The following is a 21,428-nucleotide window of genomic DNA, read 5'->3' on the forward strand; positions in this document are numbered from 1 at the left end:
TAATGAAGTTGTCATTGTAAATAAAATACGCACTCATTTTCTATCACTTTCATCCCGTTAGGCAAACAGCACGTCATTATATTTCGACGACCTGTATAGCCGAGTGGCTAGCGATCCTACCTACTAAGCTAGAGGTCCCGGGTTCGAATCCCGGTAGGTGCAAGCATTTATATGATGAATATAGATGTTTGTTTCCGAGTCATGGATGTTTAAATGTATTTATGTATGTTTATATGAATGTTTAAGTAAGTATATTGTATTAAATATATCATTGTCTTGTAACACAGGCTATATATGCTTAACTTGGGGCAAGATAATTTGTGTAAAAAGTATATCAATATTATATTTATAGCTTCAGGATTTTAAAAAAATATCCAGAACCTGCGAGGGTTGCCACATATCTGCTAAGCGATATTAAACCAAGTTTTGTATATCTATTAATACCATGCGATACATTTTATATAACCTATGGATGAAGTTGTAACATCTTGTTAACAACAAAAGTGAGACCACCTTTTCATATGAAAAAAGTTCACAATTCTTGTGCGTATTAGTGAATACTTACATACATACATTTTTTATACAAACTTAATTCTTGGAACTGCTAACCCAGCCCTTTAAGAGTGCTTTGAATAAGAAAGCTCAAATAAGAGGGGGTGACAAGAGCGGAACATGACATCGTCAGGACTGTGATATAATTTATGAAGTCGCATTATCTACCTATTGCTATAATAAAAGGGTACTTATGGGAGACTGTGGCTTATGGGAGAGTAACTGTAAGTGCGCAATACAATTATTAAATATCCTGAAGGTAGCAGGCACGTGACGTCACGCCCCGCGCTGCCTCGCCCCGTTAGCCTCGTGTCTCCAGAACAACGGCAGTGTCATGGTCGGGCCGGTCTGAAGGTTATGAGGATCGATCCTAGCTATTAATCATCATTTTACTATTATATATTTCTTATCACGCAATTTCAAAATAGGAAGCAATTATCAATTTATCTTTTTTTGTATACGTAGGTATGTTAGCCAATTTTAAACCAATTATACCATCTGGTTTTTTTTCAAATACGACGGCTGCACTAAAAGTATCGGGAATGGAATATTTCCACTGTTCCTGTAATATTAAAATCTTTTTAATTGAAAACTCCTTGGTTTTAAAAATCGAATACCATTTATTTATTTAAAAAAAATCTCGGTCTTATCACAAGGTCTTCTCAAACTTGTTTAGTCGTTGAGAAAATGGAATTGACTCGAGAAAATTCTAGAGCGATGATTTATTATGACTTTCGAAGTGGTTTAACACAAAAACAGTGTGTTGACCGGAGGATTTCTGCATTTGGTGATGAAGCCCCATCCAAAACCACAATTTCATATTTATATTTAGTCAGAGATTTTCATCACCTGAAGGAGCTGTGGACGCCTACAAAACGGCCATTTTGGAGACCCCAACTTCCGAATGGAATGGTTGCTTCAATGATTGGTTCCATCGTATGGAAAAATGTGTCAAATTGCGCGGAGAATACTTCGAAAAGCAATAAATACATTTTTAAATAGTAATGTTGTGTCACTTCCTTGATTCCCGAAATTTTCAGTGCCGCCCTCGTATATCATCAAGATATACTTTACAAAGATTTAAATGCGAGTTGATCTGGATAGACAGCAAATATCGGGTTCAATAAAAATGTTGATTTGTACCAAACATCCAAAGTAAAATATCTTATCTTTATATATATATATAGCTTCTGTACATGTGTTGACAGTGAACTCCTCCTTAAGGCCTGGGCCGATTTTAATGAAATTTTCTGTGTGTCTTCAGGTGGATACGAGGATGGTTTAGATTCACAAATGGCTGGACCGATTTTGATGATTTTTTAGATTCTCAATTCAGTCCATATATAATTCTCCTGCCCATGTGAATGGTAGTGAAAACCACCTAACGGCTGGACCGAAATTTAAAATTTAAGACGTGTGTACAAAACAACGTCTGTCGGGTCCGCTAGTTGTAATATAATTTACAATTTTATATCTTTTTCTATTATATAAGTACACCGTTGTGTAGTTCTTTTCATGAAAACTATGTAATAACAGAAATAGGTTGGCAAATATCGACGGTTTGATCTTCATTCCTCGGCCACCACATACCAATGGTTTTCGAATTCATATTCATTCATCTATCGTGTTTTTTTAAGTTTACCATATTTATTTGAACAAAATATATACCATTATTACCTATAGATTGCCGCCATCTAATGTGATGTCGTATTTCAGTGACCTACATGAATGAAGTGATTTGATTTGATACAGCCACAAGTGCTTCGACAATTACATGATAAAGAATAATATTGGTGAAAAATATGGTAAGAAATAATATTGCTGTAGTCAGCGGGTTCGTAACAAATTATGATTCCTCTGGTATAAAAATACAAGAAAGTAATAGCTGATCAGACGTATCATTGGGAAATAAACAAGAGACAATCTGGCGTTTAAATTTTTTGGAATCTCTATATTAAAACTAGCTGACCCAGCAAACGTTGTATTGCCGATATTAAAATCGCGATACAAAAGTAACTGTTGATCGTAGATGGGTGATTAAGTTGTATGTATATTTTAATGCTGACTCATAATCAAACAAATTAAAAAAAAATGTCAAAAAAATTTCGACCACCCTTACATTTAGGGGGATGAAAAATAGATGTTGTCCGATTCTCAGACCAACCCAATATGCACTCAAAATTTCATGAGAATCGGTCAAGCCGTTTCGGAGGAGTTCAATGTTTAACACCATGACACGAGAATTTTATATATTAGATTACTCGTAGTACCATAAACTCCGTCTCATATTATAAATACGCAACTTCTAACTTGGGACATGTATAAAATTTCAGTCAACAAACGGCTGCGTAAAATAATTACGACATCAAAATGTGAAGATTTTTGGGCTTCCCGAACAAGAAAGTTTTGTAAAGAAGTCTTACAAGAACCGCTCTATTACACCATCTTTGAAATACTTCTTTGAACGCGTTTCTGTTTTATTTAAACATCGCCCGGCAAGCCCTTTGTAAGAGCGCGAATTTGCGAAATTGCCAGTCCACTCTTGTACAGATTCACCACCAACATATAACATTTTTGCTTGCTAAGAGCAATACTTGAATAGAATTCAAAAAGATAAAATTTATTTCGATAAAATTTTATCGATATCTTTTTTAGTTTACAATAATTAGTCTAACATAACGATCGGTTAAACGTACAGGTAAGTCAACCATACATCGTAATATTACGGTTCATTTTTAACTGTATGATTTGCACAACACATAAAAATATATTAATTGTATTTAAATCGGAAAATAATGATTGCTGACGAGAGGAAATCCTGTGATTTCTACAGTCCAAAATGACACATTAAAGCATATTCATATTTCTTTTAAATTATGCTTCATTTGACATTAAATGACTGGTCCAATTGAGCCTCGAGTAGGTTGCGAAATAGCCAGTTCAATCCACATCAGGATTCTTCCATTCCACTCTTGTACTGTTACCACCACCATATAAAATTTTGCATGCTAAGAGCAATACTTGAATAGAATTCAAAAAGATAAAATTTTTATCTTTTATTTTTATCTCTTATTTTATCTTATTATGATAGGCAGCAGCATCTCTCGTTAATAGCACACCACTTAATGTGATTGCCAACCCACCTGCCAAGCGTGGCAATTATGGCAAAAAAAAGTCATCAAATAATAGATTGAAAACTGTCGTAACTATCAATGACGGTAAAATTAAAAACCGGTTCCAAGTCACGATAGTAGACACAATTGTTACTGTTTTACTGCAGAACTACAGCAAGTAGGTACAGTTAGTCCTACTGCTACGGTCTATATTAAAACAAACGAGAATTTCAAGCCTAGCCAAGCAGAACGCGCAATTTTTAAAGATGAACTATCTTCTGACCTGAAAACACATCCGATGGAAATTCGGTTTTAGGATATGCATTAATATGATTTAATCTAAAAATAATAAATGTTGGTGTGACTTATACGAACGATTCTAAATACTTAATGATGCGCCAGATATTTTTACGACAGCCTGCAGCGTTGAAACGTTGCCAATAATTAGATTTCGGAAACTGCGGCAGCCTGCTACGAGGTTATTGCGAAAAATCAGGTAAAAAGATTTATTACACCGGTCCAATTGGTTTCTAACATAAATAAATGTATTGTCTCAGCCGTTGCTTTCAAGAAAAAATATTTTTTAAGCCAACATCTCTACGTGTCGTACTGCCACGTTGTGTCTGTCTTTAGAGACACCGGCACGCACGGAAATGTAGGTAGGTAGGGTAGGTAGTATATTTCTCCTTCCTTACGTGAAATAGCGATTTTCCTGACCTAAACTGATGAATGAATGTTGCGAAATCGTCGAGTCATCATTAGAGTAAATGCTGGTGACGTTGGCAACTCAGTTGGGCCAAGTCAACCATCAAAGTTTTTTCCTAAAACCAACACCACAATCATTCCTCCGTCACCATATTCATCGGATTTAGCCCCGAGCAACTTTTTGCCGTTGCCAAAACTAACGAAACCCACGAATGTCGGAGATTGCAACGATTGAAGAGATAAAAACTAGGTCCCTAAGAGAGCTCAAGGCTAAAGCTCTTACTACGCTATGCTATTGTGATATAGATAGCAAATAAGGACCTATATATGCTATACTATAACTATAACCCTAGTAAGCTGTCATGACAGTGAAACAGATTATTAAACAGAAAGGCCTACGTACCTATCCTACCTAACAATTGTGTACTTTATTAGTTTTTCTATTTTTCATTCAAAATGTTTGCTACCTCAATACAAGGATGTCATTATACTCAAGTACTGGCTTCAAAAAATGTCAAGTTAGAAAAAATTGTTATGTGAAGGACAGATCGTACTCCGATTGCCCAACGGTTGCCGAGATGGAACAGCGTATTTTCGCATCAATAACACCGAAGATGGTGCGAAATGCCACACAAGCCATATCCCGACTAGCGATGTTGTGTATTGAGCAAGGCGGAGCACACTTTGAGCCGTTTCTGTAAATATGACGTTTATTATGACATAGTGTTCGTTTAGGTTGTTTCGTCAGGTTAGGTCTTTTAAAATTTGTGTCGTACCGCGAATTAGGTATAATAGGTACATTCTGCGTAGTTTACTCATTAATTTTACTGAAATAGGGTTTGCACATCAGTGAAAAAAAAATTATTTTTATTTTTTGGGGTATGTTATACAGCATTATTACTACACTTCTTAAATATTGTGAATGGACTCGTTATAAGGCCCCATTTAACCTTCTTTCAGCATTACGGGTAGTTTTGTAACACCCTGTATAAGCTTCTAGGAAGGGAAAAATATTTGGCACAAGTGTATAATTTATTATTTATTTGGATGTTAATCCTAGTCATAACGAGTCCAAGTAACACAACATACAGAATTGAACTAGTGTGTTCACCACTCATACTTATAGCTTGTCATCAAGTCATGCCACCATGCCAAACCGCAGTATCTTGTTATCGCGAATATTACAAGCAGGCAGCTGGGAGCAGGGTGTAGTCGTCAAGAATAGTATTACAGTTGCAAGTTTTATCGTTTTTTATTCCTATCACACTGAGGTGCCTATTTAGGCGACAGTGCCCAGTTAGCATCCTGGTAAGTATGGATAGATTTTTCCTGTTCAGTGATAGACCTTCAGTTGAATGTAGTTATCAGTGAAAGCACTGTTCCAAAGGGTTGGTGTTCCAAAGGGAATGGTTTAAACTTGTTTTAAATAAGTGTAATTACAACTATAAAAATATATTGTAATATTTTGGAACAAACCTAGAATTGAATGTTTGGGAAGGAGTTGTTCAAGTCATTACCCGTAGTAATCTGGTAATCCACTCATTCTATTGAAATCTGGTATTCTATAACCAACAACAACTTTCATACACATTATATTTAACTAAACATCATTATCTAAGATACTATTACAGATATCTGTAACAGTATATTAGGTAATCAAATCATTCAAATCCAATTATTGTAGCAAATGGCAAATCGTTAGAAAATTGTGTTATATTAACATTCAAACATACACCAGGTGTATATTTTTTCCAATGAAGTATTTAAAAACACCATTCTTATATTTTAAGCTTGGTAGTCTGGTTTAACTTGACAACAGCAGAACATGAATATTGCATACATTTATAAAGAAAATGGGAGTATTCCATAAAACAACAACACCCATTTATTTCTTATTGTATTAACCTGAACAACTTCTATGGGTACTTCCTGCAATGTGTGAGATATATAAATTCTAATATTACATTTTATAAAAAAAAGATTCCTTAAGTAGGTAATCGGGGAGCCACAATACATCCACACCCGCTCAACACCTTAGGGAGGAGGGGATGAATGAAAAACAGTGCTGCATGGAAACATAAACCCATGATTCCATGTCAGGTGAAGCTGAGCCTTTTGTTTAATCGTGTATCCTAATTGTTTATTTTATATTTGTAATGATTTGTATGGCAATAAAGAATTTATTATTATTATATATATTGAAATAGGTGTTACTTTGTGGAAATCCATAATTATTCAAATGATTTGAGTTTTCTTTAGTGTTAATTCCGCCAATATTTGTGTTTAAACAAATCGACAAATGTTTCTGGCACAAGACTGAAGTTTCCAGTCTCATGCCTGATTTTGGCGAGACAAACAACACGTCCTGAGGATGATACATCATTTTATATTCATCAGATATATTAATTTTAATCACACAAGATGAATCACCCAGAAGTATTTCTACAGAATGACTGCTATAGTTGACTATCACATAAATAATACAATAATCATTTATCAAAACATTGAATTTATTAATTACTTGCAATCACCCACAACTTATGCCATATACCAGTAGAACATAAGAGTATTATTTTTTCTAAACTAGGTCATAAGTCATAGAAATCTAAATAGGAAGGTAATTTGTTCTAACTGGTAATTCCTTGTGAGGTGGTTGTTGCCTGTATATACAAAGATTAAATTACTATATAAGCTTACAACACTTTAGATATTGACAATTATGCAGCATTCATTCAGTCACCGTGTGAGAAATGAAAGCAATACAAAAAAATTAAGATATCATAATTAAAATATATCTTGCACAATTTAAAGAATGTAAGTATATTTCTCATCAATTGTTTCAAATTTAATTTTAGGTTTAATCTTTAAAAGAAACATAATTATCAATATTTGGGATAAGAATACAATATATAATGCAGGAATATTTTCTTTGACTACATGTTTGTGAAGTTTTAGAATTTCCTTCCAACACAATTTGTGGAATTGGGTTTATATAAATTGAAGTGGTCTCCTCAGAGTGATCTCACACCATCTAAATACTATGAAAGTACTGTGAATTTTAGAGTGTTTTTCCAACACACCTTGTGGAGTTGGGTTTAAATAAATTGAAATAAGATTAAGCAAATTTTACTCAAAAATACATAGTACACATAAATGCAATGGTGGCCTTAGAGTGATCTCACACTATCTAAATAGTATAAAAGTACTGTGAATTTTAGAGTGTTTTTCCAACACACCTTGTGGAGTTGGGTTTAAATAAATTGAAATAAGATTAAGCAAATTTTACTCAAAAATACATAGTACACATAAATGCAATGGTGGCCTTAGAGTGATCTCACACTATCTAAATAGTATAAAAGTACTGTGAATTTTAGAGTGTTTTTCCAACACACCTTGTGGAGTTGGGTTTAAATAAATTGAAATAAGATTAAGCAAATTTTACTCAAAAATACATAGTACACATAAATGCAATGGTGGCCTTAGAGTGATCTCACACTATCTAAATAGTATAAAAGTACTGTGAATTTTAGAGTGTTTTTCCAACACACCTTGTGGAGTTGGGTTTAAATAAATTGAAATAAGATTAAGCAAATTTTACTCAAAAATACATAGTACACATAAATGCAGTGGTGGCCTTAGAGTGATCTCACACCATCTAAATAGGTTGAAAGTACTGCGAGTTCTTAAATGATACTGCAAATGAGTATATGATTAAATAATAGAGCTGTATGGTCAAAAGAATAATAAAATCATAAATAAACCTTAAATATTACTCAATTATTCTTTTCTCTAGCCTTGTTTTGGGTATATTTTGTGTTTTCTCAATTATGTAAATGTCCTTGTAATTGAAAACTAATTGGATTTGGTACCCAAACACACTCCCAGAAGTCTTTAGGAAGGAGATGAGGTTGCTAAGGTTTCTGGAGGAATTGGGGTGGCAGGAATAACAAATATATACACAGGCAAAATAGGCGCACAGTCATCAAGTTGCGGAAATTGGCCCGATTATACCATACCATAACTAATTGGATTACTTGAAGTATAATAAACACAAATAAAATTTGAAAACAAAATTTTATGAACAATGTGGGGCTCAAACCTACAAAGCTGGGGTTCCATGCCAGTGCTCACCCAACTGAGCTAACCGTTTAAGTCGAACTCAAAGAAATAATCCTAGAAGTGATCCTTCAAAAAAATTCATATTGTTTTTTTAATTGTTGAGTTTCCTACTGATTCTTCTCAATTTATATAGCTTTATGAATAAGTGGTAGTATTCTCAAGTGTTTTTATGAACCTATTTAAAATTTATAAAAGGGTAGGTAAATAAATGCTAATGGTATGTTCAATGGTAAAAAGAATATATCTACATGATTTACGAATAATATGGATAACATAGTAGGTATACATTTTTTATTATCTCTATAGTCAGTATGTATTAATTATGTTTACCAATTCTTTAGATGTATCTATATGAAGTACTAAAATAGCCATTTATGTCAATCAAAACTACATACTGATAAAACTGAACATGTATTGCATTAAACACACAAGTATTATACATATATTTGTTGTTAAATTTCGTCATTAAAACATGAAACAAAGGTTAAATATATCCCTCAAACTTAGTGCTCTATTTTATATAATGCTGCAATATTATAATTAATTATATGAATTATAAGTAATGCTGTCACCATGTCCAATAAGTTTTTGAAACTAAATGATAAAATATTGATACGACTCACCTCTACATCGGCGTTGATAGTCGACGTCGCAGATTTAAACTCTGAATTCACTTGTGGGTCTTTAGTATGACTATAATGGACTTTCGAATCATCACTAGAAATACTAACTACACTTTTATCCGGTGCCTTTGGTTCCTTATCATTCTCCGGCGAAGGAGCCATCTTGAAGGAAGAGACAGATGACACAAGTCTTATGACTAAACACTAAAAATCGCTTTTTGTTGTATTCTCTGCAAACGGTAATTTGACCATTGTGCAAGGCCTCTACTTTAACTTCACTACAGTCCTTATTTGGTGCAATAAATACATCATTTGCGATTAAATCGAACTATCATTTTAACAATTTTTCGTATCAATAAAATTTTTGAGGATCAAGGATGATGGAAATTGGAATTGAATGACTAATGACTTTGACTTTGACGCGTAAATTTTCAACACAGAGGATAGATACACTTCAGCTCCCAAGAATACTCTCTTGAAAGCGAGGATATTGTTGGAAAAAAAAATGATGAGGAAGGGATATTACGTCCTTTTTGTTACTCGTAATATTTGAATTTCAAATATGGCTAATAATTAGGATTCAAACAATATTGTGAGCATACACTATATTAGAAGTCACGAAAACGTAACGGATAAATTAAATTTATTGATAAATTAATAAATAATAGTACTACAAGTTTTCTTAAATAATATATTGATGATAATCTTTTATCATATACTCCATCCTTCCTTTTTTATTATTCACTGTGATGCAAGTAAGAATCAGGATAAAAAAAGGCGTAAAACGTTGGGGTAAGCGCTGTGGTGTGGGGTGAACAAATTTGGGTTTGTATTTGTTTTAAATTGTAGAAAACCCTGATTGAAAATTAAATCTTAAAAAAACACTGATGGCCCAAAATGCGTTAAAAAAATTGATATAGATGTCAAAATAAAAAAATATGAGATGTCATTTGTCATTTAACTAGTTTATCTAATCTTAGACAGTCATTCAGATTTCAGAATTCAGATTTTAAAAAACAGAATCTTACGACTTGTGGTAGGCGAAGATGCTAGTTGTTTATAATTAAATTATACTATTTAAATACATTTTCATTCAAAATTGGTGTTTGTGTTAACAGCTAATCAGTACCTGCGGTTTGAGTGTTCAAAATGTCTGAATCTAAGGAAAATATCTTTCTATTCGTGCCAAACATTATCGGTTTGTTGTTTTTACAGTATATTGTTCTATTTCTTGGATATCCAAACTGTTATTTACTAAATGTTATAAATTTTATTCCAGGTTATGGGAGAATTATTTTAGCAGTTATCGCGTTTTATTATATGCCAACTAATTGTTTGCTGGCCGTCGTATGTTATGTTACATCGGCTTTGCTTGATGCGATCGATGGGCATGCAGCGCGAATCTTTAATCAGAGTAAGTATATTACTTAATTCTTTCAATTATATTCATTTTGGGTTTTAAGGCCAATGTATAATGTGTATAATTAACTACTGTACAATGTTTCTTTACAAATAGAACAGTTGTATTTAAAATGATACACAAAAGTAATTAGTTTAAATTATATATTAATGAATAGACATTAAAAATTATCATTATTTAGATTTATGTGAGGTGGGCCTCCCCTAAATTCATGTGTAATTCAATGTAAAGTCATTTATATACTCTGGTATCTGCATCATGTTGACTACTGTGATATTGATTCTTCTCATATGAGACTGGACCACCTCTACTGAAGCTTCTGAGAGTATAGCTCTAAGCATTGCCACATGTTGAAAGCAATTATTTGGGCTAAAAAGGTTAGATAATAGGTTAGGTCATACAAATAGATGCCAGTAGTTTTTGCCCAAGATGAACAAAGAATGTATGTATGTATGCTTGTTTGTCCTCCTATTCATTGATGGTTAAAACATTATTTGACATACTGACTACTTGAATCTCATTCATCCAGAATGAGACAATCTTCCAATTTTGTTTTTTAAATGTTGACTTCACACTCACTAACGAGATCAACTCCTGCCTTACATCCCAATGAAATTCAAACTATCTCTGAAGAAATATAAGTGGTACAAAAGAAGTTACATAGATTGACTTGTTGTACACCCTAATCATACTCCAACCCAGCATTAGTTCATTGGACTGAAAAGGGCTTATATGTTGCCCTAACTAAATTGCCCTTCAAAAATGCCACCACACACCACAAATGGCACAACACCAATGATTGTAGTCTGGTTGATGGCAATTAACAAAACAAAAAAAGAGTTGAATACTTGGAAAGTTTTATTTTTAATAAGGTTACTTTAGTAGTGTATTGAAATAACCTGTTAAAAAAAAGGGCTTGTTCTATTTCTATATAAATTATAGTATCCAGTAAAAGTTCAGTGTGTCATTATTTTGTATCCAGTTCAAGTCAATCAATGCTGGATCTGTGTGTTCAATATTTAAATTTTAATGTACTAACCTATATAGTATAGAAAACCCATTTTAGTTGCATTAAAAATTGTCCCATTAAATATTTGTAAAAACATTATAAGTAAAAACGAACAGTTTAAAAATTTGTTAAAAGTGGATCTAAGAAATTATCACACTTTGTATATTTACTGAAGGCTACTCACGACACACTGGTAAATGTTGATAAGCAATTTAATTACCTCATTATTTTATAAGAACCTGTTCCCAAATTACACTTTCACAGTGATGTTTTGAACGTTAGAGTCAGTGAATTTACCTGCAGACGATATGACTAGGTATTGTATGAAGGGTAACCCTATTATTTAGGTCTCCACTGTCAATCCTTATGGTCTATCTACCTGTCTGTCAGTGAGCTGTATCTGTAAATCGCAATAATTTGACAGCTGAAATTTAGACTGAATGATGAATGTGGTAAAGATCATTGGTAAAAAATGAATGCAACACATTATAATAATGTTTATTAAAAAAACTGCTTTATAAGAACTGAAGCTGTAAAGTATAAAATTACTTAATAAGGATTTAATTTAATACTCCTTATATGCAAACCTAATATGTTTCATATTAATAAAATACTACCTATATGTGATAGGGTCTAAGTCAGGTTTGAATTGTTTTGTTCTAGAAGAAGCTATCCCACTCAAAGTCACACATGGCAAGTGTAGGTTGCTGCTATTGCATTACGTTTGGCTTGGCAACTTCTTCAAACTTATCAATAGATTGTTTTTTTAATTAAAAGTTTGCATAGAAGGTGTATTAAATAAAATCTTTATTAAGTTATTTTCTACTTTACAGTTTTCGAATTTTGAAATTGAGTGTTGTCGTCCCAATCGAATGATAAACAAAAAAAAATATATGATGTACATTACCTGCAGCAGAAGCGATTGGCAACCGATGAGCTGATGGCAGAAGCTGTCAGCCAGAAGGTAAGCCTGGCACTGCTGCAGGAACCTTATACAGGTAGTCAAGATGCCTTGAAGCGATACCCAGTGGTTCGCGTCTATCAAATGGACCAGGGGATAAATAGGACCAACCCCGCAAAGGCCGCAATAGCAGTCTTTGATAAAGACCTCCAGGTAAAGTGTGACCCGAGCCTCCAGTCGGAGAACATAGTGGCAATCACCATTGAGTTCTCCGACGGACACTTGGAATAGTGTCCGCTTACCTGGAAGGGGATAAACCCCTGGATCAATACTTGGAACGTCTGTCCAGCGTCCGATCCAAGTTGGGAACCTTGAGTGTTGTGATCGGAGGAGACTTCAACGCGTGGAGCCCATGGTGGGGTAGCACGGACGAGGATCATCGGGGAGCCGAATTGGCTGGATACTTTGATGATCATCAGCTGCACATCCATAATACCGGAACCGAACCTACTTTCCAAGTGATTCGGTAACCATGCAAACTGCAACCACCGAAAATCGAATTTTTAAATGAGATCTAGTAACAATTTTGTGACTAGTGACTTTATTTAACAAAAAACACTTTTATTAAAATCAATCAAAGTTACAACGAACTACAAGAACTTTTATATTATGTTACTTGCTGCTACGGAACCATTCATGGGCGAGTCCGACTCGCTTTTGGCCGCTTTTTATTATCTTATATTAAGTAGATTTTTTTTAAAATAACTATCGGTAGGCCCACGAAAGGTGCCGCACGCCTTAAACAATATAGATCCCAAGAAACGGGAACGGAAATATAATCAACCTAATTGAAAAGTACAAAAAAGCCGTACAAAAACTATGATTATATTCATCCACGTAAACAAAAATGTTCATAAATTCATTCTTCATCAAATTATTTTATTTTTATTTTATTTATTTTATCAAGATACACTATCATTAAAGAATATTCCAATGCGATAGAGGTACATACGTTTTTACATTTTTATATTTAAATTTTATAACATATTATAAATAATGGTATTTTCGTGAATTCACCCTGAGTGCAACAAAATAGATCCGTCTGTGAGGCTATTTCGTTAACTGTACGAAGAGCACGAGTTATCGCTGCCTGGCTTAACAAGTTGGTGCGCGCGGACGGCACCGTCAGCAACGGCGGCCGACGTCGGCGCCATACGTAGCTATCCGGAACAGCAAAATGCAGTCTGCCCAATATATCCGCATTATGCACCTTCCCTCTTAAGACTTTAAATAGATATGATTATATATGAATCATGGAAATCGGATCATAAATCTCAGCATAACCCGACTGAATTGAGAACCTCCTCCTTTTTGAAGTTGGTTAAAACATACAGTATTTGTAATATATATTTATATGTAGGTAAGTGTAGGTAAGGTATTGCAGCCACTAGTAGCAGGGAAAGTAACTGTATGTGTTGTATTCTTACCAGGAGCACTGCCCCTTAGAAAATTCAGGAATGCTCACAAACTGTAATGTCATGCAGGTAGCCTATTAATAAACAGAAACCAAATTGATTATATTGGCAGGCAAATAAGATTGTACTATGAATTTTTAAATCTAGATTAAAATTTACCTTTGATATATTCTTGGTTTGTCTATGCCCCCCCATTAACAAGATCCTATCTACACCCTTGGTTCTTACCAACATTCTGACCTTAAAATCTATTAATGTGGCAATACATTAGAATTGTACAGTTGTACTCTGGTCTGAATGGTGGGGTGTCCATGTCATTACATATTCATGAAGCTCAATCTTTAGGGTTAGGATTATCCATATCCTCGGAGCTACAAAACAACACCATAATTCCTGTGTTCGTACTGTAATGGCACAAAACATTCAAACGCAAATAAAGGAACTCGGCAATGAATTATCAGGATACAGAAATTCACTGTGTAAGCAGGCAGCAGAGTCATCAAACAGAATCAGTACCTTAGGCCAATACAAAAAATCAAATATTACTGTATTGAAACTGGAAGAACGTCACCTAACTGAATGGAGAAACAATGAAGGGTGGAGGCAAAGAGATAATGCCGGCGGCTCGCCCGCAGCCTGATCACGCAAAAACGAGATAAGAGGCACAACATTGTTAGTATTATACTAACATCTAATCTATCTTACCAGTGGGAGGCTGCTTTGCACAGGATGACGGCTAGATTACCACCACGGCGTCTATTTCTGTCGTGAAGCAGTAATGTGCAAACATTACTGTGTTTCGGCCTGAATAGTATAGTACTGTATAGGCAAAAAAGCTGAAGTAAAACCGTGTGGTTGTATGCACCTAAATTAACATGGGAATAATACTTTGTATTGATTTTCAGGTACTAAGTTTGGAGCAATGTTGGATCAGTTAACAGACCGCGCTGGCACCGCTGGTCTTCTAATGACGCTTGCTACATTCTATCCCGAGTACACCTTCTGGTTCCAATTGTCTATGATCATCGATATAACATGCCACTGGCTGTTCCTACATACATCCACATTGCAAGGGAAGACTTCCCACAAGTTCATTGATATGTCGGAGAATCCTATAATGCATTTGTATTATACTAACAAAACAGTTCTTTTCTGGATGTGCGCTGGAAATGAAGCATTCTACGCAGCCCTGTATGTCAGCTACTTCTATACAGGATTTACCAGTAAGTTCATCCACACATACAAAAGAACCAGGGGTTTGCATATCATATAGGCAATTAGGCAGTGTCTACCTTATTATAAACCTAAATAAATATAGCACTCGTGTTAAAGTTAATTTACTACCTACGACGGTAGGCAGTCTACAGAATGCATATACGAAGCAAGCAGCGTTTCATACAACTTATGTCGTACTGTCGGTCTAAATCGCAACTACGACTAGTGAGATCTACAGTGCCTACCTTGCTGGAATACCAATGCACTCGCCTGATAAGAACACTCTTGTCTTCCAAAATTAAGATTTTATTCCTCCACTAAACCATCATTTTGCAGACTTCCAATGCTTTATCATCCTCATTATTACTTATACGATGTTTACCCTTGTCGGTTCTCTATCCGCCTACTGGGGCAGATTGTACCCTTACCTAATATATATTTGGGCGAAGTGATGGTTATATGTATGTAGTCATATGCCAGGCTTGTGAACAGGTGCTTCTTGTGGTGCCTGGATGATACAGTAGATATACCTCAAGCTGATCTTCATACCAGCAAACACGCTGAGTTTTTTCCATTTTGTAACATACTTAAAGAAATAATTATATTCCAGTTTTTATGGTCTTTTTATTATAACATCTAAGTGTTTTGTACTTTCGTGTATTATTGCGTCTTCAATGAACATTTTTCTGTTTTCTTTCTAAACCGGCGAAACTTACCTCTGACTCTATCGTTCAATACTTCGCACTATACTACAGGAAATGTTCAACCTCACCATCTGGATGTGTGGCGTTCCTCCTACGGTCTTCAAAGAACTTTCAGCAACGTACAACTAAACTGTGGGTTGAGCTTCCTTGAGCCTATTTCCAGTCCATTTGCAGTTTTGCCGCATATAATAAATAGTGAGGGTAATTTCCTACCATCAATTAAAAACCTAACTCTTGCCGTTAAGAACAGCAGTCATATAAAAGACTAGCTGACCCGACAGACGTTGTTTTGTTCATAATAAAAAAGCTCTTGCGGATGGAATTTTGGAAAATCCGTTCTTAGCTGACCTCTACTCGTTGAAAAGAATATTCCTACCAAATTTCAAATCTTTAGCTCTAATGCTTCTAGAGATATCGTGATGAGTGACTATAAACGTGGAAATCTCTTATATAAAAGATTACTCAAGAGACTCGAATTATTCTGAGTTGGAAAGTTTTTATAGGTGTAATATAATATAAACATCAAAATGATAGTACGTACCTCTTATCATAATATAAAATATTTATTTCATATAGATATTTTACAGAATAAACTTTACGGTACTTACTTGATATGCTATCTAAGATTCGTATGTTTTAAGACATAATATATCTGATATTTATGTAGGTTACAAAAATACAAATATATTATGTCTTATAAAATTTAATACCTTTATTAAATACCCTCACAAGTCATTATTTTACCGCAATTTATCTTCTATATATATAAAAATGAATTGCTGTTCGTTAGTCTCGCTAAAACTCGAGAACGGCTGGACCGATTTGGTAAATTTAGGTCTTGAATTATTTGTGGAAGTCCAGAGGAGGTTTAAAAGGTGAATAAATAGGAAAATGCTGCTTTGAAAAAAAATTTGTTTTTCCTTTGATGTGTCCATACATAATTTCTATGAGAGAATTTATTGATGCACGGTTTGACAGTTCTGCTGTGAAACACTTTCATTACGACAGCAGGGTGCATATTTTACGAAGTATTTTTGATGTTATGATATATTATTGACAAATTCATATAAAAACATTATTTTATTTATTATATTCAGAACAAAGTCTATCGGGTCAGCTAGTATATAATAAATATTTCAAGTAAAATGATAGTGTGAATTTTTATTTTAAGTTTTTAATTGTTTGGGAAATGACTTAAGGATTTTATTGAAATTAATTAAATACTATAGTACGAGAGCTAGCAACGTCAGGAAAACAAGCATTTCAGGTAGGCCAGTTTTTAGATACCCTATCTCTCTCACTCTTCCGGACGTCATATGGACTATCTGGCTGGCGGTAGTGGTTGCGTTCATCTCATTCTCATGAAATTTCATCAATTCATGAAATTCTCTCTCAAAAACGTTGCTAGCTCTTAGACGACTATGAGGGGGGTTGAAGGCGAAATATACTTACTCAATAGTAATGGTAGATGCTTGCAATGTGATCCGAAGTTTTCGTTACACTTTATTAATGTAACTTCTGGTACTTCATGCTATAATCCAGACATGAGAACAATTCTCCATATTATGTGGCCGGATACCAGTCGCCTTATACCAGTGTATTTATTTGTATAAAATTTGTGGCTTGTGTCTTTTGTGTTGCCGCAATGCTGTCTTGACATCTAGTTCCTAACAATATACAAGATTCAAGTCATCCTAGAAACATCCCTGCCACTTTGAGTTTTTTTTTATGCCAATAAGGGACGAGACGAGCAGGACGTTCAAATGATGGTAATTGATACGTCCTGCCTATTACAATGCAGTGCCTTTCAGGATTCTTGAAAATCACAAAAACTGAGCGGCATTACAATTGCGCTCGTCACCTTGAGACATAATATGTTAAGTCTCATTTGCCCAGTACACTAGTATACACGCAAAATGAACCAACCGTCCGAGTGACGCACCGATCGTAAATCTTGGTATTGTGTTGTCTTGATATTATCTTGACATGTTAGTTTTCGTCCATATTTTTTGATACAAATTTGGAATTTGACGACAGACAGTTTAAAATTCTGCCACAGTTCGCACCCTTACTATAAGTCGTTAAGGAGTTCCATTGATCATCTTATCGACTACGACAATTACTCCCGATAGTCTATTATGTATATTTAATCCCAGGAGTTAGGGATATCACTTAAAAATAACATTAATACATTTCAAAATTATATTTAAAGGTTTCTTAAAATTTCTGTGTGTTACAAGTCAGCTAATGGTAGTTGAATGATGACTTATATACTCAGCTTCCCCAACCTTCTATTAAAATAAAGACCATGTTCCAGTTCTAGGGCTCGGAATATTCCAGTGGATCACAATATTGTCGGCACCTGTTGCGTTTGTGAAGACTCTGATCTCCGTGCTGCATGGTATCGTGGCATCCATGAACCTGGCTACCATTGACGTGAACGAGAGAGCCGCCGTAAAACAGAATTAGGTATACCAAAGTACTACAATCTCATTACTTAATGTATGTTATGACCCCAATTCAAAAGCATTATAGAATTAATGTTATTATGTATTAGAGCTATTTTTCCACTAAGTGACTAATCACGGTTCACTGACATGTTTGCTTGTGGCTACTTGTTAGATTATATTGAAGCTGTATTTTAAAATGTATGTCAAAATAACGCTTAAAACTTTCATGGCGCTTGCGACCTTTTTGGTCACGAGCAAATACTCACCCCGTTATTCATAATGGTCCGCTAACTTTAAACAGCCGCTTAGGAGTGTTTTTTCTCATTCTGTCTTAGGTCAATAGAAGAAGACAGAGTGAGAATTAGCAATGCTTTAAGTTAGCAGACTATTATGAATAAGGGGGTTATACATTATAAGCGCTTTCTAGTGCTGTGTGATTTATTTATTTTTATAATATTGACACATTCTTACACAAATTATCTTGGCCAAACTAGGCATAGCCTGTCTATGGGTACAAGAAAATGATATATTTAATACAATATACTTACATAAACATATATAAATGATTCCACGTACCGGAATTCGAACCTGGGACCTCTAGCTCAGTAGGCAGGGTCAATATCCACTGGGCTATAGGGGTCGTAATTGTTTCATTATAGCGGTAAATAATGTATTAGCGCTGCAGCAAACTTACTTTATGATACTACGACAGCCTCTCAATGTCTCGAATATTTCTAGATTTATCTCGTATTTATTAGGCATCATCTCACTGACATTGCTTTATGTTTCCAAAACTGGACTCGTATAAATAGAAGCATATCGTAACTTTTTTGTAGGAATATGTTTTCAAACGTAAGCAGAAACTAAAAATCATCACTAAATACATTTTCTATACATCTGATGGTGTATATCGACTACCATATTATCGCTATAGAGAATACATATGAACCAATCTGAATTCAAGAAAGTGGTAAATTGTGGTTGCCGGTGGTTTTATCTCTCGCACACTGTTTTGTCCTAAGAGTAAACTCATTTGAGTAAACTCAAATCTATTATCTGTTCCTATGAGAACGTATTGCACTTTTGTTCCTTTTAATAAGAGAAATTGTATAGGCTTTGAGTGGTATTCTTTGAAGTGCCCAATCTTACCTATCTTAAGCCAAATAACAATTATTAATATTACTAACGACGTTTTAACACGGCTAATTCTACTGAAATCGTAGGCAAGTGTTTAATGCGCTTGGTGGAAAATAGCTCTTATATTTAAAGGTAAATATTTATCTCCTAAATGTTTAGGATTTAGAATTAGACTAAGATAAAATATGTATGTTCAAGCTTTGTTTATAATTTTGAACTTATATGTACGTTGTAACGATTTTCAAATGAGGCGAATCAATGCATTGTTTAGTGGTTGGGCTATTAAAAAGCAATTTGCTTAAGAGCGTCATGACCTCGATAGAAGGCGAGTTATGGACTACATGAAATATGGCTTTACTCTATTTTTACAAATAAGTCGCAGCTACTGTGAGAGTGGGTTACTTTAACCAGTAATTTAAACTATATACAGTAAAAGCTCCTTATTCAAGCTACCTGTATTCGCATGTTTAAAAAATAAATTCCCGGCTCCAAGATTACTCATGTGCATGCTCAATCTCGGTATGCGAGATCCCGCAAAGCCGAGATTGGAAGTCCTAGGACTATTCCTAGGAACGTGACTTTTTCTCATAAAATATGTAGCGCATGTTAGCAACACAATAATTCGTATGCAATTTAAAAAAGCTATGTTACGCAGTACACTAATTACGGGTTACCCCCAGGAAGATTGTAACCAACTCTTACGGTAGGTACCTTTTATTTGTCTTTTTATATTTTGTTAATTGAACTTTATTTTACGATGTTATCAACAACTACGTTTTGCGTTTGTTACTGTTGTTGCTAGTCAGCCTAGCAATATTTTATTGTATATTTGCATTTATTTGATAGATCATTTTATTAATTTTACGTATAAGGTAGCATTTTTTGTACAATTCCTTGGTAGGTAGGTACATTATTATAGTTAGGTACTTACCTATTTATTTGTTTAGGTTTTCGGTTAATGACATGGATTCGCAAATATTATTTGTTTATTTTTATATTATGTACGAAAATGATGAAATAGTTAAGCTCTGTTCAAACTGAGGCGAATAACGCGCGGGGCGCGGTACTGAAGTCGCTCGCGCCGATTGTGTCAGCTAACTTGTATGGACGTGTTCAAATTGACGCGAGTAGTCGCTCAAGTTGAAGCGAAACAAGAGCGGGTCGTCCGGCGGGATTGTTTGATCTCACAATGTATGATGTTTCTCCACTGAAGAACCAAAAATAACACGCGAGAAGTCGCGTCAGTTTGAGAGGCTAAGCGATCGAGCGAATTGCTCTAAAACGCTCATCCCGCGCGTTATTCGCCTCAGTGTGAACAGAGCTTTATTACGCAAACTTTTTATTGATAAGAGGTGCGGATCATTAAAAATGAGAGTGATTTTGACCCAAATATAATTAAATACGAAAAATGTGCTATGTGATAGTAGATACCTATTTAAGAAACCCTATTCTGGTAATAGTTTCATTAAATGATTCCACTCTGTATAGTTACTAGGGAACACATTATTAAAATGTTAATATATTATTTTCATGACAATGTCAGTATCATAATAAATTGACTTGGTCAATTCCCTAAGTGATTTAATCAAATCACGGAGTAATGTTTAAATCACTTAAGGAATTGACCAAATCTCTCTTATAATCATATCCTTGCGACATATTTATTATTATATATAATAAATTCTGAAGGCATTTTATTTTCTAATAAATATTTTTGTGTGTTGTATTGAATTTTATTAAATTAATTTAACCTAAGCTAGTTACAATAATTCACCTTCTAATCTAGATATATTGAAGTTGCAAATTCTCGTTGTTTCTCAAAAGATAGTTGCTTAGGACTGTATTAAGGTTTTCTTGTCGTTAGTTTTTGGCTCGTTTAATGAATGAATTTATGTAGGCACTTGCAATTAAGGAAAGAAGTAAAACGCACTCCACACTACCACGCCACCTGAGTGTTCAAAGTAGGCGCAGTTGCTCCAACGGTCATGACTCTGGTATTCCAAGG

At 34.4% G+C, this 21,428-nt stretch overlaps 2 protein-coding genes across 3 annotated transcripts in view; one reads left to right on the top strand and one right to left on the bottom strand.

The window, feature by feature from the left end:
* The window catches only part of LOC126966871 (uncharacterized), a gene marked incomplete at its 3' end in the record, with an annotated part of 50,028 nt that extends 40,525 nt beyond the window's left edge, over positions 1 to 9,503 (bottom strand). The window contains exon 1 of the mRNA XM_050811155.1: positions 9,113 to 9,503. Coding sequence (XP_050667112.1) covers positions 9,113 to 9,274 — 162 coding nt within the window. The remainder of the gene's footprint in view (positions 1 to 9,112) is intronic.
* Positions 9,504 to 10,075: 572 nt separating this feature from the next.
* LOC126967325 (CDP-diacylglycerol--inositol 3-phosphatidyltransferase) lies at positions 10,076 to 21,146 on the top strand. 2 transcript variants are annotated; one of them, XM_050811788.1, is made up of 5 exons: positions 10,076 to 10,148; positions 10,231 to 10,310; positions 10,392 to 10,526; positions 14,823 to 15,140; positions 18,154 to 21,146. In XM_050811788.1, exons 2-5 carry the CDS (start codon positions 10,262 to 10,264, stop codon positions 18,303 to 18,305), a joined length of 654 nt encoding a protein of 217 aa, XP_050667745.1. In that variant the 5' UTR covers positions 10,076 to 10,148; positions 10,231 to 10,261; the 3' UTR covers positions 18,306 to 21,146. The 2 variants fall into 2 exon arrangements, with proteins under 2 accessions (XP_050667745.1, XP_050667744.1); XM_050811787.1 differs by having other exon boundaries at positions 10,126 to 10,310.
* The last annotated feature ends 282 nt before the right edge of the window (positions 21,147 to 21,428 follow it).

Source organism: Leptidea sinapis, chromosome 1 (assembly GCF_905404315.1).
Source record: "Leptidea sinapis chromosome 1, ilLepSina1.1, whole genome shotgun sequence".
Taxonomy (NCBI): Eukaryota; Metazoa; Arthropoda; class Insecta; order Lepidoptera; family Pieridae; genus Leptidea; species Leptidea sinapis.

What these genes read in the sequence shown, in the direction of transcription:
- LOC126967325 (XM_050811788.1), top strand. Translation starts at nt 10,262, where the DNA reads ATGTCTGAATCTAAGGAAAATATCTTTCTATTCGTGCCAAACATTATC. An exon ending in ATTCGTGCCAAACATTATCG is followed by an intron (nt 10,311 to 10,391) that starts GTTTGTTGTTTT and finishes ATTTTATTCCAG; the next exon opens with GTTATGGGAGAATTATTTTA. An exon ending in AGCGCGAATCTTTAATCAGA is followed by an intron (nt 10,527 to 14,822) that starts GTAAGTATATTA and finishes ATTGATTTTCAG; the next exon opens with GTACTAAGTTTGGAGCAATG.